This window comes from Numida meleagris, chromosome 14, assembly GCF_002078875.1.
Source record: "Numida meleagris isolate 19003 breed g44 Domestic line chromosome 14, NumMel1.0, whole genome shotgun sequence".
NCBI classification, from domain to species: Eukaryota; Metazoa; Chordata; class Aves; order Galliformes; family Numididae; genus Numida; species Numida meleagris.
This window is the reverse complement of record NC_034422.1, coordinates 4,475,195-4,502,590: the sequence shown is the minus strand read 5'-3', so window position 1 is coordinate 4,502,590 and position 27,396 is coordinate 4,475,195. Positions and strand designations below refer to the sequence as shown.

Here is a 27,396-nt window from a genome sequence, read left to right as displayed (position 1 = left end):
TAAACACTGTGGCAGTTCTAGCTAAAGTGCTTGGTTTGCTCAGGAGAACATCTCAGCTACTGAAGAGCCTTACAGATCCTGGACAGACAGCAGTGGAGGAGAATTATCTAACACTTTATGAGAGCATAAAACTGAAGGTGATAGTACAGAAAACGTACAAGAAACACATGTAATGAGCTCAGAAGAAGGAGACTGCCATACCTGTTGGCTATGTGGACGTTTTTTCCGCCTATAACAGAAGGATACACAATGAGGATCTGCCACAGAAGAACTGTGTGCCTGCTTCAGTGATAAAGGCAAAGTTGCTGTTTGTGGAAGGAAGGGATGTGCTAGGTGATGAAAAATTAAGCGCATGCCAGCTGCTTAAAGTCTCACTTAACTTACCTGCTGCATTCAGTGTGCCTGGTACCGTAACACCTCCTTAGGCACAGCTCCTACCAAAGCCAGTGGGGATTTTGCTGAGTAAATGGCTGCAGGATTAGGCTGTTGGTGTTTATTATAGGAGCAAACTTCCAGCAGAACGCTCAGTGAGTTAGACATTCAACTGTGGTTAACAGTCGTGGACATCCTGACTTTAAATCCATTATACAGAGTGCTGGAAATTTACCCCCTGGTGTCTAGTTCTGATTTATTTGGCCAGCTGAAATAAAGACATGGTCTGAGAGCCTGCTCTGTTTGCAAGCTGGCAAGCTGTGGAAGTGTGCTGCTGCTCACATTGCATCCCAACTGCTGGCACGGCTCTGGCAGGCGTCTGCTGTCAAGGGTGGGAGTAGGGACTTTCTTGTATCATTCCCCAGAACTGCAGCTGGTAGTTTATGACACTGCGTGTCAGCAATCCGTGCACTTATGAGCTGGAAATAATGTACCCCTTGTTTTATGGAATGTTCATTTGTTTTCTTTTTTTCTAACTTTGTGGGAACATGATCAATCAACAAGCAACCCAGGACTAGCATTAGTTTTGCTCAGTCTGATATTTACTTTGTACCTAAGGTTTTTACATTTCTTTTATTTTTAGATTTGGCTGGATTTTACCGGAGATGTAATGGCTTTTCTTCTGTTATTTTTTGGATTTTTTCTCTTTGATTTTTAACCTACCTTATTCCTCCACATCTTTCCTAAGTGCTTTCTTTCCTAATGCTCTGAGCAAGGGGAGGAAGAGCAGATGGAAGTGAGCTATGTGGGAGTGGTAAGGGTCCTTGAGCCAGAAGGGGCTCACAGAAATCCTCCTGCTTGTAATGGGCTGCAGAAAAGCTCACAGTCGTAGCAAACAGAAGGTGTATGTTTAATTTAAAGTCAAATATTGGAGTGGAGAAGAGGTCCAGCCAGACTCTGCCAGTCTAACAAGGACATTTACTTTGATTCCTCATGCATCTGAAAAATAATTATCCTCTTCCTGAAGCTCCTGCACCAGTTCTATGCCCAATATATTTATATCTGATGAATGGCTCTAACTTGCATTAATAGGAACTGCATGGCTAAAGCCTCACAGAACAAGCTGGAAATTTAATCTAAGTACATATTTGCAACTGGAATAGCACTTTGTTTTTGTGAGGCTCCCAGGGAAACAGACATCACACAGCAGGACTCCAGCATATGCTTCAGCATCAGGCACATGGTTTGTTGGACTTGTACCAGCATCTGGTCACTGAGCAGTAGCTAATAAAGCCTTTACTAGATCATGGTGACTGGAACTTTCATGTAGCATAAACCTCTACGACCTACTTAAGCCAGGCATGGTATTGCTTGCAAATGGCACTCTGTTGAACACATGGTTAATTTGGTGGCGGGTCTGCTTCGATCCTGTCTCATACTAGAGACAAACACAGGAAGGTTCTCTGGAGTTAAAGAAGGGAAGGAAGTGCTTAACTAGACCTCTCTGTGAGCGCTGTCACCTGGAAATGAAGCCATCCTTTTAACGTGAATTAAGAGAAACGGGATTCAAACCATTTCATTTGTGAATAATAACATCTGCACAAAGCTTGAACGCACTGTAAATTCACACCTTCCATTAACTGAGTTTAAAGCCCGCTGCAGATAAGACCACAGTGGGTTCTGTTCACAGGCAGACTGCATTTTCAAAGGTATCAGTCAAATTGTTTTTCTTCTTGAGCTGTGAGTGGAACTATGTACAACTTCTGCGGCTTCCACTAAATCACTTTCTAGTGGCTTGAGTTTTGCATTGTATTGAAATAGATTCTTTTTCAGCTGGGGTGTTGCACATGATTTTTAAATATGTGACTCTTCTCAAGGGGCATTTCAAATTCAAAACCAGCAAAACTGATCTTGTCAGGGTTTTTTTAAACAGAATTAAGCATCTGGCCCAAGAACTTGATGCCTGGTTTGAGAGTGGTGCAAATTAAAAGGGACATACTTAAACTGCTTGAAGGCCGTGTCTGCAACGTGAAGTTGACAAATCACTGATTAGATCAGCACTAGCAGGCACCCTCTCAACAGGGCTGCTGTTTTAACTCAGCTCCCTGGCAAAGGCTTTTCTGTGTGAAATGTAAATGAAATGTAATTCTGGCAACCTTGCTTCGCTCCAGAAAATTAAAAAAAAAAATAATAAAAAAAATCTTCCGAACAAGGTTGAAAAGCAGCAAGAAATTGGATAATAAGGATTCTGAGCGAGTTCCAGAGCTAACCTCAGAGATGACCAACGGGTAAGAAAAGCAAAAGATGCAGCAGTAGCTCATATTCATGAGGACACGTCTTAAAAAGAAAATGAGCTCACTGCTTGAGGAAGGAAGGATTTTAATCCTACTGAAAACATTGGAACAAGAAATTTAAGACTCTAAAGGGAACTATGCAATTCAGTAGATTTCAAACATTTTGTTGGGTCCGTGGAGACAGAACACTCAAATGCTCTTATAAAGTGAATCGGGGATTTGTGGCTTTGAAGTGGAAATGGATATCATTTATTTAAAAAAAAAGAGAACTTGAGTTGGTACCTGGTAAAGCAGACTTGCAAAGCGTGCACTGAAAATTCAAACACCTCTATTTTTCCTTTGCACTGACATAAGAAAGTGCCTTGCCCAGCCCATCACTTAAGGATACTCTTCCAGTATTCCACATTTGCACGCAATAGAACCCACATACTTCTAAGGAGAAACACACAGATATCAACAGCTATAAGTACTTCTGTAGGGGGAACAGAGCCCTTACCTTTGTCTGCTTGAGATAACACACGGAAATACCTGGGCTTGAATCATCGTTTGGTAGTGCTGGCTGCCCAGATAGTCTGAAGCCTCATAACCCAGCAGCAGTGCTCCCCATCTGCCCTTTCACAACACTCCTTAACTCCCGGTCTTGCTGCCCACAGCTCACGTTTCTGAGCTGTAGGGAGCTGAGGCCGAAAAAAATCTGTTGTTCAAAACTGTCTGGAATGTATTTCCCCTTAAACAGTCTAGTAGTCTTACGTTTTTAAACAGCGAAATTAAAAATAAATCAGCACCAAAAAAATGTGAATAGCAGTAACACATTGGATCTGACTGAGCAAAACATCTGGTAGTATAATGGTAAAGAGAAAACAGAGCAGAGTAAGAAAAATGAATCATTGTGGATGTTGAACATGTGAACAGTTCTCTCCACATCACAGGTTCTGTGATGCCTTTTCCCATAAGAAAATTGGTTCCCAGTGATTCTATATCTTTCTTCCCCCAAATCTGGCAAGTACTTCTCACCTGAGTAGATCCTGCACATTTTTCTCCCAATTCTGCACAGCTACAAATGGTACTGCCAAAAAACGGTGAAAGCCCCACATCTTGGGGCTTGGTTTTCCCAAAGCCTGTGATTATTCAGAGCTGAGTTATGGTTTGGATGAGCTAAAGAGCATTAGAATACAGGAATAGTTCGGAAGTGGGAACCTTAAGGAGTTTATGAACTCCTCTCAGCATTATAAATCCAAAAGACATTTAAATAGGTCAGGAAAGCTCTATCAACTTCCCTTCAAGTGCAGTCTCTGTGGCTGTTCTACTGACTAGTTGCATCAGCTCATGGTCCAGGTTGAAACTCAAGCTGGGAAAGAGAGAACAGCTGAAAAATCTCCCTCAGCAACTCAGCTGGTCTCATATCTTTCTGTAATGTAAATCCTATCTTAAGATCCTCTTTTGTCATAAAAATTCAGCAGTGCTTCATTCAATGACTAATGATGGACACTGCTGTTTTTCACACACAAAACCAAAAGGGCTGTACCAAATACCGCTTACTTCAGGCTGAATGTATGCATATATTCACCTAACAAATGATGCATTGAGAATATATTTCCAGTGAATGAGATTCTGTAACACCAGGACTTTATAGTATTTTGAAGAGCACAAGGGCTTTTCTTAGATACATTTTCAGCTTACAGTTTGCCAACTTTGTCATAAAACAATTTATAACAAAAGCAATTCTGTTTTATAATAGTTTTTCATAGCTGGTATTTCAAAAAGGAAGATAAAGGACCACAGTAAACACAAAACTACTTCCCAAAATACTGTAAAAAATAAGAGGCTTACCCAGTATTTCACACCCTTGCTATAAAGTCACTTCAGTCTCAATAAATGAGCAAAGGAAGAAGGCAAAATATTTCTGAACAATAAATTCCACAGCATGAGAGCATAACGAGTAAAAATTTGACCACCTAGAACTTAATGCCTGACTTGCAAGAGATAAGAAAATCCATGTGTTTGCCCCAAGGAATAAATAACAACAACAAGAACAAAGAATTCATGGGAAGCTAAGTTTTAAACTAGCAAAAATTGTGAGATGTGACCAGCCCTAATACCACGCACAAATGTACAAATCTGTGTGATGCCTGATAAAAGGCTTATACAAAACTGTGATAATGCTACAGGTTATATTTTGCATGGAGGATAAGGGAAGTAGAAAACATCAATGGAAGTGTATTTAATGCTGTACCTCTTCCTAAAGGGAGAGTCTCACCAGTCTGGGATGGTGTTTGTACTGCACCATAATGGATAATGTCAATTTAAGTGCCTAACTTGGGCTTTTTGAAGCTCCATGTGGTCATTATGTGACTAAATGTAGCGCTTGCATGAACCATATGAGGTTCTCAAACACAGAGGAATACTGTGGGGCAGCATTACATAAGCAGGGAATCCTGACTGTGCTAAAATATTTTTGAGGAGATAAGCAAAGCAATACAAATGTTACAGGCGAGGGTGGAAGAAAGGATGCTAAAACTTTTTCCCACCCCTGCTGGACTGCTGTAGGGGTTTGTTCCCAAATTGCCCTCTCATGAACTGTTCACGCTGCTTTCCTCAGCCCCCTGCAAGATTTGACTGCCAAAGATACGGAGAGCAAGTGGTGGATCCACTGAAATCTCAGCAACGACAGCCATATTTGCAAGTTGCTGGGCAGTCCTACTCAAACAAAGCATTGACTAACGGATATGACAGCAGCTTTTAAATCTTATAGCACAAAAATCTGTAGAAGCGTAACACTCTCAAATGTAACATTCAGTGATCTTCTAAAACCTGGTTACCTGTTTCTCAAGCAGTAGTAGATGGTGCTAACGTTAGCCAAATTGAAAATACTGTGCAAATGGAGCTCTGCAGTGTTGTACAGAGATCACAGCAGTTCAATAAACATAAATATGTTTACAGGCCTACTCGTGACAGTGAGGATGAAGAAGATGATGAGAAAAAAGGAAGAGGTTGCACTCTTCAGTATCAGCATGCCATGGTGCGAGTCCTCACACAGTTTGTAGCGGAATCCTCGGAGTTTGGAGGCTACCTGACCTATATGCTAGGCTCTGAGTGGCAGTTTGACATCACTGACCTTGTGGCTGATTTCATGAAGGTGGAAGATCCCAGGATTGCTAAGCTTCAAGATGGCCGAGTTCTGGTGGGTCGGGAGCACGGCATCACCACAGTCCAGGTACAGCCTAAGATGTCACTGCAGCTTCACTAGAAGCCTAAAAGGAAGTTGGAACAGGTTTTCATTTTTGCTGTTTGTCACTTCCATACAATACCTTTAGGTGAAACTTTGGAAGGGATGTATACACATTACTGGGACTAAGGAATACAGTGGGATTTTCTGAACAGTGCAGTTTACGTGATCCACACAACTAGCTTATTTTTAAATTAGCCCCTTATGAACTTACTGGTTAGAAAGTTTTGCCTAAGATCTGCCTGCTTTTTTACATGCCTAGATGTGTTTGAAGAACTAGGCCCTTAATGTTCACAAAACACAGTTACAAAAACAATCTTCAGAAATCTTTCAGAGCATTCACGCTCACCTATCTGTATTCAGATTTTGAAATCAAAATAAAGGAATACGACCACTGACGATAAACTATAAGCACTCAATGTTCCAATCACGCTAAGTTTCCTTTGTAGTCAGCACACACAAACAGAGCTCTGTTCCTGTCAGCCTAAAACAAACAACACAGAGAAGGCAAGGGATTTCTGCCCTTGAAGTACTTCTTCCTCCCCAGTGACTACAACAGTGCAGAAGGCAGCCAGCTCAGATGCAGGTATCTATAATGTAGATATCTGATGTTATGTTAGATGACTTACACGTCAAATATCACGTCAAATATTTGGGGCTTGATCCAGCTGACTCTGGAATCAATTGAAAGATGATTTATCTCCTTCTAGTACCTCAGAAACAAGGTCTTAGAGCAAACTGACAGGACTGTTCTGGCATAGGAAGATGAAGCCGGATACCCAGTGGGACTCTGCAAAATCCATTTTGCAAATTTCTCACTTCATTCAGGTCCTCTGTTCTCACAGAGGCACCAGGGCAAGTTCCCATTGCCCAGCCTTGTGCACTAATCCTTAGTGAGTTTGCATTGACTAGTATCTTACACAGTATCTTGTGCAATACTGCATTCATTGAAAACATTATAGAACATACGAAAATGACTTTATTTTGTTAAACAAATCCATTTAATTTAAACCATACTTCATAGCTGAGATGAAGTTGCCATTTTTGAAATATTAGGACGTTTTATTAAATTATTTTTGTAAATACAGTAATTTAGTAGTAAATGAGTCTAATCTCCTGGGGGAAACATGAATTATAGTTTATACATAAATGTGACAAACCTGAGATTAACCAAAGTGTTATGTCAATTAGACACTAATCATGCTTTCTAACACAGTTCTGTTTCATGCATGGCATTTCTTTTCTCTTTCAAGGTTCTGTCACCTCTTTCTGATTCCATCTTGGCAGAGAAGACAGTGATAGTTCTAGATGACCGTGTAACTATTACAGATCTAGGAGTACAACTAGTTTCAGGCTTGTCCCTCTCCTTACAAATCAGCAAAGGAAATAAGAGAGCTATTGTATCCACCACCTCTGCGTATGATATCCTTCATACACCAAAACAGGTATGATCCACAATAGCATACAGAAATAACTGTTTTTTTTTTTTACTGTATTTTGTCAGAAAGAGCTATTTGCTCTAAGTTTGGACTGCAGGTATTACAGTACTGCTTTCCATGAGGCCATACAAACTAAAGGCTTAGTAACAATTTCTACAGGTGCAAACGTTCAAACAGAATGACCATTAAGCTCTTCAGACCTCATATCCAACCTGCACAGCACAAAGAAAGCGATGGCCATGTCTGTGCACATGTAATGCTATAGAAAGCATTCAGGTGCCATTCAAGACACTTTTTCCTATGAGAAAACATAGCTCAGCTCTGTAATCAAAAGTAGAAACCCCGTGCCTTGATAGTCTCAAAGTCAGCTCAGCCAAAGCAACCTCCTGGATGCACACGTAGAAGTTTTCATGGCTTCCATGCTGAAATTTGATAGGTTAGAATATGTAATCTGAGAAATAACACGGTTGAGACCACAGAATTAAGTATCTAGATATTTTTCACTGTATTTACATAGAATTGATACTCCATATCAGTAGAAAGAGTACAACTATTATTTTCACACCAGCAATTTGCAGTAAGACAAGTTATTTTTGTTGAAGTCTTCCTAAACATGGGGAAGATTGCAGTGTTTCTTGGAGTTTCCATAAAGAACTGTAATCACTTCTGTGTATTTAATGCAGTTGTGTGCATTTGAAAGCACGACAGAACATTTAAAATACTGCATTGAGCTGTTTTCTTAACCTAGTTTGTTTCAGTGGCTGAATGGGATCACCATTCCAGTCTGTAACAGCTCCACATGTTGTACTAAATATAGCATTGGAACTGCAGCATTACAGAGATTTCCCATTATAAGGCACTTGTAAAATTAATTAACCAGGACTTGGAAAATACAATTATTTTCCTAGAGGAGCTCTATTATTCCAAGAAGGAGTCCTGCTTAAGACTTAAAAATTACATAAACAAAGTTCTTTTTTATTAAAGTTAGATGACTGCTTCTGATAGTTCCTGAAGATGAGATAAATGCCTAATGGCCTAGAGAACACAACACTGCAAGAGAAGAATGGGAAGCAGAGCAGACATTTTCATTTTTTCTTTGAAAAACAAGATAAACCAAACCCAAACTGTGTATTTATTTTGCTGATGTCAAACTGAGCACTGCCTGTATGCTCGCATACATTTCACACATCTTTTTTCTAATCCTCTTTTCCCTGCAGGAAGCCATAGTCAGTGCTTGGATTTTGTTCAGTGATGGGTCAGTGACACCATTAGATATCTACGACTCCAAGGATTTCTCAATCAGCATCACTTCACTGGATGAGATGGTAGTGTCTGTACACCAGAATCTTCAGTCAAAATGGCCTGGGGTAGTGGCAGAAGGGGATGGTCAAGGACCTCTGATTAAAATTGAAATGGTCATCAGTGAGCCATGTCAGAAGACAAAGCGAAAGAGCATTCTGGCTGTTGGAAAGGGAAGCGTCAAAGTGAAGTTTGGTCAAAAAGATTCCGATCAAAAAGAAAGCACCAATGACATTGATGATACAGACAAAGATTTTAAAAGCCATGCAAGCAACTCCATAGAAAAAACTGCAGAACAAGAGAGGACAGCACAAGAATGGTCCAAAAATGGAGTCCTTAGTAATCATGAGGACAACGCAAACAAAAGCACAACTTTCCTATCTCCCATCGATCAGGAGTCCCTGGAGGATGACCAGCTCCAAAATAACCCAACTGCCTTCACAGGTTTCCCTGCCCAAGTAGAAATACCAGGAGAAAACAATCCCGGTGATCTCACATTGACTTCAAGAGGATTAACAGATTTGGAGATCGGCATGTATGCCCTGCTGTGTGTTTTCTGCTTAGCAATCTTGGTCTTTTTGATTAACTGCGTGGCATTTGCTTGGAAATACAGGCATAAAAGGTTTGCTGTGAGTGAGCAAGGCAACATCCCCCATTCCCATGATTGGGTCTGGCTTGGAAATGAGGTTGAACTGCTGGAGAACCCAGTTGACATTTCACTCCCATCAGAGGAGTGCACTACCATGATTGACAGAGGAATGCAGTTTGAAGAAAGCAACTTTCTCCTTAATGGGAGTTCTCAGAAGACTCTTCATAATCATATCCTCAGATCTTCTGAGTACCTTTGTGAAAAAGAAGTTAAAAGTGAACCTATAAATCCTTCTGGGCCAAAGCAGAAGCGAGTGAAGTTCACTTCCTATACAACAATACTGCCGGAGGATGGAGGCCCCTACACCAACTCAATTCTATTTGACAGTGATGATAATATTAAATGGGTATGCCAAGATATGAATCTTGGTGATTCCAAGGAACTTAGGGACTATATGGAAAGACTGCAAGACAATATGTAAAACTACTTTCTTATGTTTGTAATCACCTTTATGCCTTCTGTTTATGGATGGTGGAGCAGTCAGTCCAGTCAGCAATAGGAACAAGACAGTCCTACCTTGGAGTTACTGAGATGATAATCTGGTATCACTGAGCAGGTACAAGAGGCTGGCTGAGTTAAACCTGTTTCACCACAAACCAGGATGTGCCCCTAAAGCAGCTACCTGTAGGTGTTGGAGGTGTCACACACGATGGCTGTTTTTGTATACTGCCTGGTACTAGCAAAATGCTAATACAACTACGCTCAGACTCAGAGGAGACTTCATTTGTTTGTCATCTCTCATGATAAGTGGTAAATCAGAAAAGAAAGGGATCTTTGTTTGCATTGATTTTTCTAGTTGTTGTTCTTTGTAAAGCACAGTGGACATTTCTTGCTTACAGCCTGAAACATGGCTTATATTAAAAGGGATATGAATGAATCTAATCTTATTGCCTACGTGCAATGCAGCCAAGTAGTCTTACTGTTTTTTTTACACATATAAAAACCCCATGTGGTTAATTTCCTTTTGTATTGTTTATGAATTTTATTTGACTTAGGGAACATTATTTCCATTGATCTTTTTTTGTTTCTGTTGTACCAAAGTGAAGTATGGTAATATTTATAACGATTTAGGTTTTTCATTCATCTGCATCAGCTCCTAGAGATACCTCCTTCATCTGATTATCTTCCTCCTTTCCATGTGAGTATATGGGTCATTAGAAACATAGAAAGGTGTTTGAACTCTTACTGGGAAAGGGTTTTATCTTCTTACAGGGAACTGTAAATACAATAATAAACCCTGGAGCATAAAAATCAAGGAGCAACCCCAGGTTTACTTTTGTCATTGCTTACATGAAAAGGTAACCTGCAAACAAACAGCACATACTTAAGGAAAATGCAGCAGCTTAGTTGGTAATACACATTATTATCTGAAGGAGAAAGCCAAGTATGGTATTGAAATGCGTAGAATAGGAAGAAGATTTCCTAGCAAAGAAGCAAAGGCTTGGAGTCAGTGTTACTCATTAATAAATTAATAGATTGATGGTAGAGTTTAGCAGGACATCAGATTATTCCCCAGACCCCCTCTAAACCATCAATGACCATAAAGCTGCTAAAAAGAAAACACACGAAAAACCCATATTTAAATCATATTTCATTAAAAAGGGAGCAGGAAAGAGAAGGCCCACTGGGCACATTATAAAGTGACGATTTGCAGTTGTAGCAAGGAATACACGCTGAAGATTCAAAGCTGCCACTGCACATGCATTATGTGTAGATTTGTATGGAAGAATAACTGAAATATGTTGAAAATTACACTTAGAAAAAAGCTGTAACTACACAATGCTAACAAACAATAAAGCACAGGTTCTTCTGATGGGTAAGATCCAAACGATGACTGCCTTATGTACCATTTCTCCCACATTTCAAGATAAGACCTTAATTTTGTAATTCAGTTCTGATATTAGAACAGATCAGACAACCTTTACTCCAGCAAATTAAGCACTTGGATCCTAATCCACCACTTGGAACATGTTTAGTATAACTACTGCAAAATACTAGAATTTTGATAGCGAGACTACAAAGGAAAATGAGGACACTAGGCTTATAAAAGTGATTAAAGACTTACACTTGCTGGCGTTGAACTGCACAGTCAGGGAAAAAACATCTGTTATAATCCAATTTTAAGCAGATAAAGTAACAAACCACAGCGATGCTTCCATTTGATAAGGGATGTGGTACTTGTACTTCAAGTGAAATCTCAGAATGTCTAACAAATGATTCCCTCCTCTTAAAATGCGCCAGCTCTCATGAGAAACCATTAATTCCTGCTATGATCCTTGTTAATAAGAACAAAAACTATATATATCCCTTTTTAAGATTTAGCATCTCTTCCCAACATGTTGTTACCTGAGAGCGTTGTCCGGACGCTCCTCGAGCTGCAGCAGCTCGGTGCCATGCCCACCACCTCTCGGTGAAGAACTTTTTCCTAATACCCAGCCTGACCCTCTCCTGTATAAAGTGATCTCAAATAAACCTGATCTAGACATGAGACAGCGTGGCTATAGCAGCTGTGCAGGACAAACAGCTTTGCTGTTTTCATGAATGCATATCCCCCAGCTTACCAGTGCAACAAGGATCTTACTAGCACTGTAACTCAGCTCTGTAACCCACTTCACTGTGGCCCCAGGTCTGCCAACTGCACCAGCAGATGCTCAACTCTGGCACTATGGCACACACACCGAATGGAGAGACCTACAGCTGTGCTCATCTGCTCTTCTGAACCTTTACAACATAACACAAATCAAAAGCCACTTCTAAACCGGAAGGAAAAGAATTTAGATGAATACAGTGGGTGTGAAGCACAGCCCTCAGCTGAAGTGCAGTACTTTTCAAATGAAACATCTCAAGTCTTATTGTCAAAATAATTCAAAACAAGTGAAACCATTTTCAGATGTACCTATTTTTTTTTTTAAGGGAGTCAAAGCTCTTATTTAAAAAAAGAATAAAAAAGGTCTTTTATTCATGGAATATATCATATTCTGCTGTGAAATGAACAACGTCTGTAAACTGATAGAAGTGTCTCTGGTTTTGAGATTACTGAGCAAAGGAAGTCAGGCGATTAAAAGGCATGATATGTAAGTATGCTAGAAACTAGAATTGCCTAAAAAAGAAAACAAGCTATACAGGTTAATTAGAATTGTGCTTCAGTAGGTGCCCAGGGAAGCAACACCTGTAATCTAATGCTGAGTAAACAGAACATCTTATTTATAGCATATAGAGAGAAGACACTGTAGGCAAGTTTCTTCGCCAGATATCTAGGAAAGACAATATGCAGTATCAATATATATACAAAGAAAAATTCAGTAAGCAAAGAGAGGGTTAATGAAAAAATAGAGAGTTTGTGAACTGTAAAACCAGAGCTGATGCCAGACCCTCAGCTCTTGTAAATCAGAGCTGAGGCACTGATGCCAGCTGAAGAGCTGGCATTCAGAGAATACACAAGAGCTAGTGGTTTTCATCTGCTCTGAACTTTTTATTTCATTCGAACGTCACACACAGCCTAGCTCCATGTGGCTTGTCTATGCATTCTTTCTCATTTAATAAGAATTTAGGAAACCAGTGCCCTGCTCTCCTCTTGATGTAGAACCACATAGAGCAATGTTTTGAGCTGCTGTTTCTTAATTCATATTGGGGAATGTACAAGAAAATCCTACAGCCATATGACACAGTACAAACAGTCCATGATATAATGGAAAAAAAACAACAACTGTATTTCAAGGTAGAGTACCCTATGAATGAAATACCATTTTTTCATAGAGGAAACGCTCTTTTCTGAAATATATCATGTGCACTACATTGAAATACACTATAGTGTATTGTGAAATGCATACATTAATTGCTGAATCTATAACACTGAATATGTATATACATCACACCCAAGATGTTTATACGATATAATAAGTCTTAGATGTATAACATAATGAATTCTGTACAAAATAAACTGTAAGTTAAGACAATGAAAGACAACTTTTATATCTGTGTAATTTGTATGCTAAGTTATTCAAGCCTCAGTTTTCATCTTTAAATGTGCCCTTAAAACAACCACGCTGATTTTCTATAGGCAGATGCCTGAAATAAAGACTTCGCTCTTCAGAAATGAAGCAATTGAAAGACTGTGAAAAAGACAAAGATTCTACTGGAGAAATAAACATACTGTTGGTGTGGTTTTTTAAAACCGACTCTAAGGCATTTTCCATTTGTACTGATCAAGGTGATCTACTGGTTGGGTTGAGGGTGATGTGCCCTGGAGTGCAAACAGCAAACACCCTTTGCCTTTACAGAGAAGAGTCAAGCAATCACCTCTTCTAAACTACCACAGGATCAAATTTTAACTACCAGTGTGTACGTGCCACGTAACTGAAAATAATTACCTGCATTCATTTAAGAAAATGTAAGAGGCCAAGAAATACAACATTTTTTTCTTCCAAAAATTGAGCCCTGAATTTGGCAGGCAAGAGTTCACGTAGTGTTGTATGTCACAGATGAAATAGGTCAGATCCTGAGGGCTGTCTCAGCTGAAACTCCCATTGGCCTTGTTAGGAGATGGGCTGTGACAGGAACAAGCGGAGATGGACAATTACCTGTCAGGTCTGAGGCCTGAGAGGTCGGATACGGCCTCATAGCACCTAACACTGGATGCTGCTGTTTGCAGTCAGCAACACCTCCAGCTTGTAGCAAACAGAGCAAGTGGTAATGTTCAGAGTTTACATAACTGATGACACATGGCATTGTTTAGTATTCACTAAGAGTAAAGATACTGTTTGCTGAAGTGAAGCAAGTTGCAAAATTAACTAGTCTTTGCAAGTCTACAGCCTCCCCATACATTCCTTTTAGTGTAGCAGTACATTTCTGTTTGTTTCTGTTCCAGTGATACGTGTGGACAGAGTCTGCAAAAGTCTGGTTACTGAGGGAATAAAGCCGAGCTGCATTCTTGCAAGAGGCGGCTTATTCATGAAACTGCTTCGAGGTGAGGGGAGCTCTGAGCCTCTTCAGATGCGTAATGCTGTTTGTTGCTTCCAAAAGCATATCTATTGGATTAAGGATTTATAAACCAGTATGGATAAAGGCTTATATCATCCCTTCTGATAATCTTGGGTTACTATTATTAAAAAAATTATATATATATCAATGGGATCTGATGATATAAAACCCAAGTGATCAGCTCAAGATTTAGTGGAAATAAACAATGGATATTTTTAATCCTACAATTTAAAACTGTGGTAAGGAGAGTAGAATATACTCTGATGCCTCAATATTACCTCTAGGAAGGTCTTTTTTTTTTTTTTTTTTTTAAAGTCAGTAGCCTTTAAAAACATTACAAAAACACAGCATGAACAACGTTGTGATCTTACCGAAATATATGGCTGTTCAAAAGCATTCATTTCCAACTAAGTCTGGCTACACTGCCTTTCTAATTTACACACACGTTACAAATAATGATGCTATTTTATAGTGTATTTACCCAGAAATCTTATCCATTAATTATTTCCTGTGTCCACATACCCCACTGGCAGATGTTACGGGATGCTGTAAATGGGATATAAACTCGGCGCCATGGAATCGCTGTAATTTTAGACCCAGTCAGGGATTCCCGGTATTCTGTGTGCTGCTGCTGGCCAGACCAAAGCCCGCAGAAGTTGGGCTGGTCCAAGCCTGACCCTGTCTAGAGTACAGATACGCTCTGCTACTTAACGGCATTAAAGTGTTCTCCTGCTCATTTTTCTGGACTTACTTCTTCTCAGTACACAGTGGAATTTATACAGTCTGCGTTTTGAAGTGTATGTACATGCTTCGTAAAGTAAAACTAGGAAACTCATACAAAAACCTGTTTTAAGTTTTGCTCTTTTAAGGACAGTTCTAGCTTAAAATGGAAAAAAAAATCCATTATAGCTCTTCTTGAAAAGCGATCCATACACTATGCAATAGTGATAAGACATCAAACGAAACGCACACTCCAGGCGCAGGTCTAGTATAGATTAATGCCATACACCATCTAAGAACAGAAATTTGTTACCTAGCCGTAGCTCGTGGTCTAGCACCTTTCTGCTTATTTAATTTCTCCACATAGAAAATTTCAACCGTCACAAAAGGTACTTAAAAAAGGGAAGCATGAGTTGGTTGCATCTTCTTTAAAAAGAACAAACCCAGAAATGCCACAGTGAAAGCTTCTCTTCTTCACAAGGTCTCAATGCCATCTCAAGGTGGCATTACTGTTTATTATGAATTAGCAACTTTTTAAACACTCCAGGGTGTTTAACAAATACAAACAGGTGCCACTTATCATACTGCGGGCTATAAATCAATCTTTCACTTGAGGTAAAATATTCCACCTTCCCAGGAAAATTAATTTTGACAAGGTCCCTCATTTTATTTCCAATAGCTAGATTGGGAGTGTGTTATATTCTCACAGTTTAATTCAATTTTGGAATAAACTAAGTGTTCAGAGCCAAAAACCAGACAGGATGAGAAACTACACAGAGCCACCTGGCTAGCGCAGGGAAATAAACCACAGTGGGGGGAATCTTCATCTAGTTGTAATTAAGACTTTGTCCAAGCATTCGCCCTTGGTTTATATAAACTGGGTACAGGTGTCCATTTTAATCCCAGGTACAGTCAACATTCTACTTGCACTATGCTAAATATGCATGTACCATAAGCGCATACATACGGCATCATTACTGATATCCAGATCATTGCACAAATTTGATACGTAAATGAAAACACTGTGAAATCTTTTTCTAAATCTAAAATGGTTGGTCACTTCCAAAGGCCTCATTTGTCAAGACAGGTTACAAGAAGCTTTTTCTGGAGGAGTTAAGCAAGGACCGAAGAGGCTGATACAGAGCAGGATATTAAAAAAAATACAAAAATTAAAGGACTTTAACCAAAGACTGACAATGTTAATTGGGAGCTTTCCATTGATGTCAGCTACCAAATAATATGGGTCAGCTAGGATCCCCACCCACTTGCTCTGCAGCAAGCACAAAAGGCTATTTTCAGTAGTTGCTTCTCATTTAAGAGTAATAAGACATCGGCGCTGCTCCTGACCCCACATGTTACAGGCATCTGCCTACAGAGAAACAGAAGAGGACTGCACAAGTAGGAAGCAGGAGCACCTGCAGCCTCTGAACGATAAGAGAAAGAGCTCAGCAGGAGTGGGAGAAATCAGAGAGCTCACCCAAATATCCCATTGTTGGAGATACCCCACGTCTGCCATACAGATATGCAAAAGCACCGTGTTGGGTTGTCACTTAATTAGTAAGTGCTCATACAGCGGCAATACAGAAGAGAATTGTTCATGCACACACACGCACTCGTGTGGCATGGCTCCTTGTTTCTTGGTCTTTGCCAGAGAGGCCCTCTACTGATGTTCTTTTAGTGTCCTGTGGCACAAAAGAGGGAATGACCACTATGTTGTGTTACCCAGCAAGTTAGCAAAGGGACGTTCTGAAAACGCTGCTCACACAGGGCTTGGAGCAATTCAGCCCTCTCTGAATAAAGATCTACCCTGAGACCTGCTACATCAGCTCACAGTAACGGCCACCTATGCTGACATCCTATTAATGTCCACACCCATAATAAGATGATCCAGCAAACGCTGAGAAAACCTACAGCATGGACTCCTGCAATAACAGCGGAACGCTTGGCCAATACCAGATAAACACTGGTTGTGGTTCAATACACCAAATGCTCCTAATATAAAACCATGGAAGTATATACACCTGATTAGGTACAAGGTTACATAGTTACTGGAAATAAAATTAGCTCCTCTGTCTGGTGTATTTGTAAACATGGTGTATGGTGCCTGCATTGATTCATAATAGTTCTGGCCCAGGGTGGAAATCCTTTTCTGGCTTTCAGCCATCTCTAATGCCTCATTCTAACTTTGCAATCTAACTTTGCAATAAAAGGACCAAAGCATGCATCACCAAAATATACATTAGAAAAGGATTTCAGGCTTTTAGGGTTTGTGCCAGAAGAAGCTGAGCAAATAACTAAAGGGATTTAATTTGCTGCCCCACAAAAGCTGCATTCCTTTAGATAAGGTTTAGTAAAAGCCAAAGTTTCTAAGGGCATTCCCTACTTTGGAAAGAATTCATCTTATTCTTGCTGTCTTTCTTTCAGTTTGCAACACAAGCAGAAAACACTGAAAAAGGAAAGTTGGCAGGATACCTGATCACGGTGGGGATGTAAGGAGTCATTTCAGGATTCCCAATTACTTCTCAAAGAGGAAGATGCTGATGACTGCCATGCTGTAAGCCATGCAACTGCACCACCTTCTGGACCCCGTCCAAAGTGGAACAGAGATGTGCTTCCTTAGGGTGACTTTCCTGCATGCAGGTGAAGATATACAGCGCATAAGAAGCCAGACAGGGACAGCAGGGGAGCAGGAAGAAAATGTTTATAGTAAATGCAAAAGCCCAATGCGTTGGTAAGGATTTTGTACTTGAGAAAGAATAAATCCGTCAAGCATTTTCTTAATAGGAAAAGAAATTATACACCCAGGAGCCACTATGGCATTCCTGAAACAACTGCTTCTACTTTAAACTAAGCTTCATTTAAATAAAGACACTTGACATAGTATTTCTGAAGGCAAACAAGGATCAAAGCAAGGATTTTGCTGTATGTTCAGCTGTTATTTGACTGGGCTATGTTTCTTTACAATGGCTTACTTTGTTAGGCTCTTGGTCATTGTATCTCACAAGAATGTATAGTATTTTCGAAGGAAATGCTAGTAAGCACTGCGTGTTCCAGCAGTCTGAAAAATGGAAGTATGCATTTGTCAACATAATAGAGTTTGTAAGGCAGCTAGTTACCAGCTTCTGGCAAGTCAAGGGAACTGGGGCCATGCTGTGAGACATACTGCTGCGTGGGGCTGTCTTCTTTCATTTTCTGCCATTTTTTAAGTATGGAAATATTCAAAATGTAAAAAAAAAAAAAACCACCACAACACCGAAGTCAAACAAAAGCACAAACAAACGCCTCCTCCCCCATCCCATAAAGCAAAAAAGTTGCAGCAGTCTTCCTACACTGGTGCAGACCAGAGAGAAAGGAGACAGCAATGGGTGTTTTCGCTGTTCAAGGGGAAAGAAGAGGGCACAGGAGGGGTGGAAACAGCTGATACTGGAGCCTTGCTTAGCACTGCTGGCAGCTGACTGACCCAGGGTGAGAGGAAGCCCTCTGCAAAAAGCTACTGAGATTCTGAAGTACTCTGTGGTACCTATATCCATTCTGACATCCCTTACAGAATCTTTAACAAATCTTTGAGGCAGGCATTAGGTTAGATCTTCCTGGAAGCTAACCAGGCTTGTGCTCCCAGGTTCCAGTGGGTAGCATTCTCCAAAGTGCCATCAGTGATTTATGACCACAGTCTGGCAGCACCACTTGCTCACATTTGCAGTTATTTATGCGTAAGCAGTGCACACACCAAGAGAAGGTTTCGGGAGCCACAAGGACAGATACCTGCCACTCACTCTGCCACTTTTGTGAGAAGGACCTTGTCCAACCACACTGTCATTGAGCAATGGGAGCTTTTTTCTCCTTCCAGCAGAAGAGGGCACTTTTCCTTATATCTAAATTAGAAAACACACGCTCTGTCGTTTCGACTATAGTCATAAGTTAGCGAGCCATTAAATATGAACCACTTCACTGAGCAGAGAAACTAAAATGAGTAACAAAACCAAATTAGTAAAAAATAATAATTGTAATGCCTCAGGCAGCATCTTTTTAACTCCCATCACAATGAACCTATCCAATTAGTTTCAAAACCATGCACCTGCTTTCTTCTTTTTTTCCTCTTTCCTTTGGACTATGTACATCCCTCCAAAGCCTGGAGAAGCTACTCGGCGCTGGTAAGACCACACCTGGAATACTCTTTTCACTTCTGGACTCCCCAGAGGCAGTCTGATGAAGTGGCACATCACATGGACGAGTGTATGAAGCAAAGATGTGTCACCAAATTCCTCCATGCAGAAAAAGTGGCACCCACTGATGCTTGGTGAACGTTTATGGAGACCAAACAGTGGATGTGAGCACAGCGAGGCAGTGGGTGGAGTGTTCCAGCTGTGGTGACAGTGATGTGAAAGACGCCATGTTCCAAATGGCCATGCAGACTTCTATAAGTGTGGCATTCATGCTCTTGTTCACTGCTGGTGGTGAAAAAAAAAGCTAACAGTGGTGACTATATTGAATAATAGTGTTTTGTAGCTGAGAACTTGCTCTATCAAATGTTTTTTTGTGTGTATGTTCTTTCTGTTGTAGTTCCTATGGAAATAAATAGGAGGCATTACTTTCAGAGCAAGCTATGTATCTATTCCTCCGGCATGCAGCTGAGGAAGGAATGGACCAGGGATAGGTGGCACATAAGGACTGCTCTGTTCTGTTGTAGCTGCACCCTAGGTGAAATGAACAAAATGAGCACATTGCCTTCGGTAAGCAATTAAACAGATGCTGAACTTTTCAGTCGCAGAGAAACATGCTCTGCCGTGCAACAAGGGACCTTGCAAGAAAAATGAGATCATACACTCGACACTCAGAGGTATGACAGAAGGGACAGAACTGCACACCACTGTTTCCCTAAGGAATCAAAGACACTGTAGGGAATGCAGGGAGCACGAACCAAGTGTGGCATTCTGGAACTAGGGATCGCTATGGCCTGAATGGGATGGCAGTAAATAACGCCGGCAGGACTTGTTTCTGCTCCCACAACTCACAGTGAAGGTACAGCAGGCAGCACCCCAACCATCTATCCCTTGGGGAATGCTGCACAGCTCTCCAGTTGACACGGCCAGCTTCCAGTACCTTCCGTGAAATTCTCGCTCCCTCCCCTGTAGCCATGCACCACTGCCCAGATCTTGTAACAGATCTCCCAGCAGCAGAGGAAGAGCCGTATCAGGCTGCACTGCTTGGTTGTGTCTCATGGCACGTTCTAACGACCTGATTTAAGATATGCCGAAAGGGACTATTTTTAGGGACATATTATATACATCTTACACGTTTCCCTCCTACGGAGGCAGCCCACATTTGGTGCTTCATTGACCCTGTTCTAATGCTAGAAAGCACCTTGGCTGTCCCTCTCTCTTCTGGTGTAATCTCAGGATAAATTAGAGATGATGCACAGCAAGTTCTGGTATCCCTTTGTCAAACACCATCTGAGTTGGAGCTGCAATGTGCTGTTGACAGGGTGTCTTCTGTGCGGTTCCTGTTTGCATGTATGCCATACTCACATGTTAGAATGTCCCTTTGTACACAGGAAAAGGTAAGAAGTCTTTCTGCCATTTTTTCTAGACCTTTTTGCCCTAGACTTCTTGAGGTAACGTGTTTTTTATTCCCCCTCACTTTTCTCCTTCAGATACTGTAAGAGGCACTGCAACTTTACTAATTTATTTGCAGAAACCATTGAAGATTACATCTACTGTGATCAAATCCCCTTAAGTAAAATATAAACCGCTACTTCTCTGAATGTAAAGCCTAGATCAATAATGGACATGAAATCATCAAGTTTAATCTCAAACAGAGTGAACCCAAGTAATCACTCTTCTTGATATAAAACTAATTCTGTTTGACAATAAAATACTACTAGTCCGTGCTATAAACCAATGGAACAAATAACTTTCTTAACCCTGACAGCTGCTGTCCAAAATCATTACATCTCCTCTCCTTAGTGATCAAGCATTTCACTGTAGTACTATTTCAGCTCAATTCCCTTGCTATGAAAGGCATCATATGCACCAGAAGTTGGGAAGAGTTTCTTTTTGAGCAAAGCCTAATAATATTTTTCTCTTCTTTCTATTTGCCAAAATGGCACGGGTTGTATGACGAACGTACAAGCGACACATATGATGCTCCCTGGCATGTAGCTAGATCATCTCAAATTAAAGTGTGAGATGAATTAACTTGAGGCCCGAAAGCATGCATCACAAAATCTGTAATTAATAGCAATGAGGCCGAAATGCGGCCTCCAGCCCAGCACACACAGGATGTCTGCAGGCACGTGCTAACAGTACCTGGCCACATTCTTGTCATGTTTCTCATAAGTAGAGCTCCCTGTGTAATCTTGACACCAAGCCTGAAAATTCCTGGTGTTACTGACAAATAATACTCCAGACATCCAAGATATAAAAGATGCCTCAGCTGTCCAAACACACCACAGCTTGCAATTACGAAAACCGAGCCTTGTTGATCTTTAGGGTGATAGCCAACTGAAATCCAAAACGCTATTACTCCAGGAAACAGGAGTGTTATCTAAGTAATAACTTGTCCTTGCAATAAAGCAAAGGCAGGCGAGCAGAACGGGAACAAGGAATGACTGAGCAGATGCACCAAAGCAGTGTGCTTAGACAGGCCAGTTATTCTTGCTCTCTAGTTGCAACTAGAAGAAATGATATTAAACTGATTCTATGCACTCTCCAATTTTTGCTGTCTTGCATGCTTCCAGCACTATTTTAAAGCACGGAAAAGGGAAGCTACAATACTCTTTGTAGAGGAGGTGCAACATCTGTTTTTTTCCTCCCACCCTACTGGCAGAATACTTCACATTGAGATCATCATCTCATTACACTGGATAGATCCTCAGGCTCTCAAGCTTTCAAAGCTCTGGATTTTCAAGAGCTCTGCTTACATACAGAAAACACCTAAGGGCAAAGCTAATTCCAGGATCTGGACCTGCCTGCAATTTACCTGCCTACCACAGAGTCTCTGGTCTTAAAACCACACTATGGGATTATTATTTTTGTCAAAATTCTCCCAGCAAGTAACTGCAGATAGTAACAGCCAGGTCAGAGCAGAGCACGATTTAAGTCAGATCCCTTCCCATCCAAGTCAGCGAAACCCTGATTGCCTCAGTGCTGAAGTTCTGGGGTGGCAGCTGCTGAACAAGAGCCAATGGCTGTTATCATCTTGTTAATGTCAAAGCTTGAATTTTTTCCCCCTCTCCTTTCAATACTTCTGAAAACGTATACCCTGTCACAGTCCTTGATAGCAGTTTGGCATCTCCAGAACTGCGAAGTTTTAATGTTCTGTTGGCTTTTTTTCCCCAACACTTCAAGGAAAAAAAAAATATTTGTTACGGTCAAAGAGGAGGGGCAAGAACATCGGTTACTGCGTGAGCAACATACATAATTCAAGCTCTGCAATTTCAAAGTTATAATTTTGGGAGAAACTAGTGGGAATAAATAGCTCAGAATCAGAGTATGCTTTACTTTCTGTGCAGGTAGGGTTTGGTGAAGTTTGACCTCCTGCTTGGGCCTTGGATATTTAGGTTAGGGAAGATCTTAAAAATGGAGCAAATCAGCAGGCTCATCTCTTGTCGGAAAGAAACAACGCCTATTTCTTTACCCTTGCAAATGTATTCAGTGATAGTTTATAATTATACATCTAAAGATTCTGAAAGATAATGAATTTAGTATTTTAAACAACGTGCCAGATTTTAAATGACAATTACAGCTTTCTGTGGTTCAAGAATCAACATGCTGTTTTTCTTCTGTTGGGTAAATACTCATCAGCACCACGATGGCATTCTGGCAGCAATTATTTAGAGCTTAGTCAGAAATTGATTTCCATTATTACCTATCACGAATGATGCAGAAACCTGTCTGGCGCGGAGGTAGGAAGCTTGAACCCTCGGCCTGAAAGCAGAACGTGTGTTCCAGCTTTCCAATATGCTTTATAATGCAACAAGATCCTATTTTAGGATGGGACAGGCTGACAGACACACCTCTTTCACAGCATCTGAACACCCAGATGATAAAAATGCTTGTCTACTGTGGGAGATCTAGATTCAAAGGCTTTTTTAGACTCAAAGAGCTTCTTTTATGCTGGAGCTCTCTCCTTTTACCTGTCTGTCCCGACAACCCAATTGTTCGTTCTGCCTGCGTCACACAGCAGTTCTGCTCTGTCGTGCCATTATTTGAGAAAACTTTCTCAACAAAAGGATCCCCAGAAGCGGCATGGCCCTGCAAATCCCTGTGTTTTCACCGTGTTCTAAAGAAAATGACCAAGAGAAGTCACAGAAAGATCTATGCCATTTCCCCACAGCTGCAGCAGGAAGCTCCAATTCTCAGTTTGCTATGCACCAACAAGCCCTCTGACTACAATCTTTCCCCAGAACTGCTGTCTTCCCTAGTCCAACCTGTCACAGCACGCTGCCACGCACAGCTTTATACCGTGCTAAGTTAGGAAATTTGATGCCTCTTTGGCATTTCTAATTACTGGTGTTGATAAAAGCAATTAGTTCTGGTGGGTGGAAACTACATGTAGATCTGTAAACAAACGGTACGGAGCGTACTAAGTGTATCACTGCCAGCCACCACTTGCTCTCTTGAGAAAAAAAAAAACTCCGAAGTGCTCTCCCCTTAGCAATGGTGAATATTTGCTCATTCATATGGATTAGCAAACCAACTGCGATAACAGCAAACAGACCTACTAACAAAGGGAAGAAGTCTCCTCACCTCCCAGGTAACGTTTTCACACCCCAAAAATGCTGGTTTGTTGAAGCCAAGCGTTCCATTTAACATTATAATCATCATGAAATCTCACTGAAAAGATACTTGAAAGGAGATGCTTTAATTAGGTTTCCTTTAGAGATGGGAAGAAAACATACGCTTAAGAGTCTTTTAGAAATTAAGGTGGTGTTTTCACAGAATGGCAGCACTTGGAAGGGAGCTCAAGAGATCATCAAGTCCAACCCCTGCTAAAGCAGGTTCCCTACGGTAGGTCGCACAGGTTGGCATCCAGCTGGGTCTTGAATATCTCCACAGAAGGACACTCCACAGCCTCTCTGAGCAACCTGCTCCAGTGCTCCGTCACCCTTACTGTAACGAAATTCTTCTGCATGTTTGTATGTTATGTCCAGTGTTCAAGTTTTAGGCTATACCATAGCGACAAACGCTATGACCACCACTCCACTGTCAGCATTAAGGAAACATGGAACATATACTAGCTTAAGAAAATGCTAATTTAATTTCAGCAATTATTGCTAATGGATACACTTCCTTTTAATCAAGTCTATGCCCTTTAACTGCTGATTCAAATTCAAAGCTCAGTGGAATCTGCTGCAGAAACAGAGCAGATCCAGGAGTACTTGAATGCTGCTTCACCAAATGAAACCAGCTAGGAGAAAAGAAGTCTTTCTTTCTCCCTGGACTTGAGTTTGCTACTGTTCTAGGCAAAGCCTGGGGATCGGTGTGGATGGAATTGAATGCAGATCCTGACAGAAGACCCCTGAAAGAACCGCCCGGTTTTTGACTCCATCTTTTAGCCCTGGGAAGGGGAAGCTGCACAGGTTGCCCACCTGTGATTAAGTGGATTCTAGCACCTGCTGAACGCTCTGCTCAAAACAGGATAAATTTTTAATCCCTCCAAATTGCCTCTGCAGCTGGTTTCTGGAAAGAGGTTTCTCTTTCTTTCATAGAACATTGATAAGGTGGGAGCAATAGTCAGCAGGGAGAAAAGACTGACACTAAAAATGCAATCTCTTCTCCCTAAGCATTTTCATTGGAGTTCATGGATTACCTATAAAACGTGCCTTTATGTTGGCCATTGCTCCTGATGAGTATCCTGGCTTTCCATGGTGATGACATGTGCATCCTTTTGTGGACTTTGAAAGGATACAAAAACACAGATGAAACATCCCGTGCCCATTCTGTCATTAACCCTGGAGTTTACGTCACAGCTCTGCTCTTGCTTTAGTGAGGTAAATCCAGCACTCGTACTTCAAATGTCTCCCAGAGAGCAACTTTTACCCTCTGATTTACATTTTCTGCTAACCCACTGCCTTCCTAGGGTCTGCACGACCATAAAACGTCCAGACACAAGGCACCAAACCAGAAGAATTCAACAGGTGTTTTCCAGTGTTTCAGAAAAGTTTAACCCAGATCTTTATCCTGCTTGGAACCTGCAGAGGTTTTTTTTTTTTTTTTTTTCCCCAAAAATGCTTCTTGCACAGCAGAACAGCTTCCAAACCAAGGCAAACCTCCAAGATGCCCTAGGTGCTGATAAGTAGTAGCAGGGCTCTGCTAGGTGCTACTAAGACTCAGTTGAACACACAGCCACTTCCCTGAACATTGTCATCTTTGTCTCAGGTGTGGAGAAAGGCCAACTAACACATGGTCACGTGCAGTTTCATCCAGAGAGGCAAACCTACAACTTCACAACCTGGTCCAGTGTCTTTCTCACTGAATCATCATTCATCTGCCATCCAGCTGATTGCCCTTCCAGCACAAGTCTATAAAGCGCTAACAGGGTACGGATGAAACCACTGGTCCTTCAGTCTCTAGTTGCGTTACACATTGGATTCTTCTTTTGTAGTCGGATTTCTTCTGCTCTTATTGCTTTGCTAAACAACATACTTTTTATTAAAAACTATTTTTTCACTTTACTGTTGGCATAACATTTTAGATTAATGGTATCTGAGAGGATCACAGATGGGTGAGCAGGCTTGGAGAAACCAGAAAGTGACCTCTACCAAAACATCCAAAATGTGTGAAGCAATCCTGTCTTTACTTTGCTGTTAGATAAAAATGTGAGTGCTCACTAGTCCAACTAGAATTTCTTAGAACTCTTAATTAAAAACATCTGAAAAACTTTTTTTTTCCACTCTGCACATATGCCGAAAGTTTTGAAATGTCATCTTTGAAATATCTGATTATACTCAAAATTTAACCCTATTTAGTTTCGTCTACTCCAGTGTTTATGTTTCCATAACAATACTTATAGGTATCTAAAGGGGCTGTAAGAAAGAAGGGGACAGACTCTTTAGCCTCTTGTGATAGGACAAGGGGAAATGGTTTCAAACAAGAGAGGGGATATTTAGATTGGGTATAAGGAAGAAGCTTTTACTTGAAGGGCAGTGAGGCACTGGTACAGGGTGCCCAGAGAGGTGGAGGTGCCCCGTCCCTGGAGACACAAAAGGTCAACAAGGGGTAAGCCCAGATCCATCAGAAATTTTTCTGGCAGAACTAGTTATCCAATGAAAAAAAAATCAGTTTCATTCAGTTTCAAGCAATATCTATTTTTTGCTGAAAATTAGTACCCACATTCACCACTGAGCTAAAGGACCTCTCACTCTGAGCCCTACTCTGTTTCCACTTCACAACTTCTCAAATTTAAAGCAGTGAGAAAATAATTTGAAAAAAAAAACCACAAAAAACAGAAGATCTCTTGAGACTTGTATTAATTGTCAGCAGGTAGCTGAAAATGATCACACCCATGCTATGCCACAAACAGTGAGAATTAACATTTCATCAAGCATTACAAAAGCCCGGCAGTATAACTGATAGAATTACTAAAAACATCCCACTATGTAATATATTCCAATACAATTCCAAGCCTTTTCTACCAGCTCTTTTGATTACTTCTGGGTATAAATGCCACAATAGCTTAGGCTAACACAAACATGGCTGGGAAGCCATACCAACAAAAACTGAATTGTTTTCTGTTAGACTGGTTTTCAGCTGGATCAGCTCCCTGCATTTTCTCAGTGTACAGCTGCACACACACGTGAAGGGATGACACTGCAGAACCCAGAACAGAAGACAGGATACACAGCAGCCTCCATCACTCAGCTGTAGCGACTGGGTTACCACAACTTAGAATCTGCTGGTTGCCTTCCTCCCACTCCTGGTTGCATAACAGCAGACCTTCTGAAATAAGGCTGCAGCCTGAGACACATTTGGGCTGTTACGGTTAAATTGGCCTGTCTGCTAGCAGGAGTGTCTAGGGTAGCAGGAATTCTGCCAAAACATCACGATGCTGCAGTAAACACAAACAACATTTATCCAAGACTTGTAAATCAGGTTGCAAAGATCACAGCAGGTTTGCTACATGCTAAACCTCTTGTTAGAGCCGCACTAGCACCTCTATTTCAGGCAGAAAATACCGGACCCAGCCAATGTTAAGATCTGTGGTTTTTGACCAGGTCTCTTTACTCATCCCCTGCCAACAAAGACATAGAGCCATCCCACAAGGAACAAAGCACAGAGCCTCCTACAAAGCAGTATCCTGGGGAAAGCTAGCAAGTATATGAACAGTTGTCACCTACTGAAAGGAACATTTCATTTCTCATTACGTAGGTGAGTGTATTTGTCAGCTAGCTCCAGGAATTGGCTCTGATGCTCAAGT

General features: G+C 40.9%; 1 protein-coding gene and 2 long non-coding RNA genes across 7 annotated transcripts in view; 2 read left to right on the top strand and 1 right to left on the bottom strand.

Annotated features, from left to right (window-relative positions):
* TMEM132B (transmembrane protein 132B) overlaps positions 1-13,449 on the top strand; it is a 190,795-nt gene extending 177,346 nt beyond the window's left edge. For all 4 annotated transcript variants that reach the window (XM_021412778.1, XM_021412777.1, XM_021412776.1 and 1 more), the window contains 3 exons: positions 5,607-5,880; positions 7,146-7,337; positions 8,549-13,449. In XM_021412778.1, the coding sequence (XP_021268453.1) occupies positions 5,607-5,880; positions 7,146-7,337; positions 8,549-9,700 (1,618 nt within the window). In that variant the 3' untranslated portion in view covers positions 9,701-13,449. The remainder of the gene's footprint in view (positions 1-5,606; positions 5,881-7,145; positions 7,338-8,548) is intronic.
* LOC110406366 overlaps positions 1-27,396 on the bottom strand; it is a 283,084-nt gene that overhangs the window by 15,677 nt on the left and 240,011 nt on the right. For both annotated transcript variants that reach the window (XR_002443444.1, XR_002443445.1), the window contains one exon: positions 5,782-5,917. This is a non-coding gene — a long non-coding RNA (uncharacterized LOC110406366). The remainder of the gene's footprint in view (positions 1-5,781; positions 5,918-27,396) is intronic.
* Positions 19,555-20,877, top strand: LOC110406367. The gene is made up of 3 exons (XR_002443446.1): positions 19,555-19,998; positions 20,376-20,536; positions 20,630-20,877. It is a non-coding gene; the product is annotated as an uncharacterized LOC110406367 (long non-coding RNA).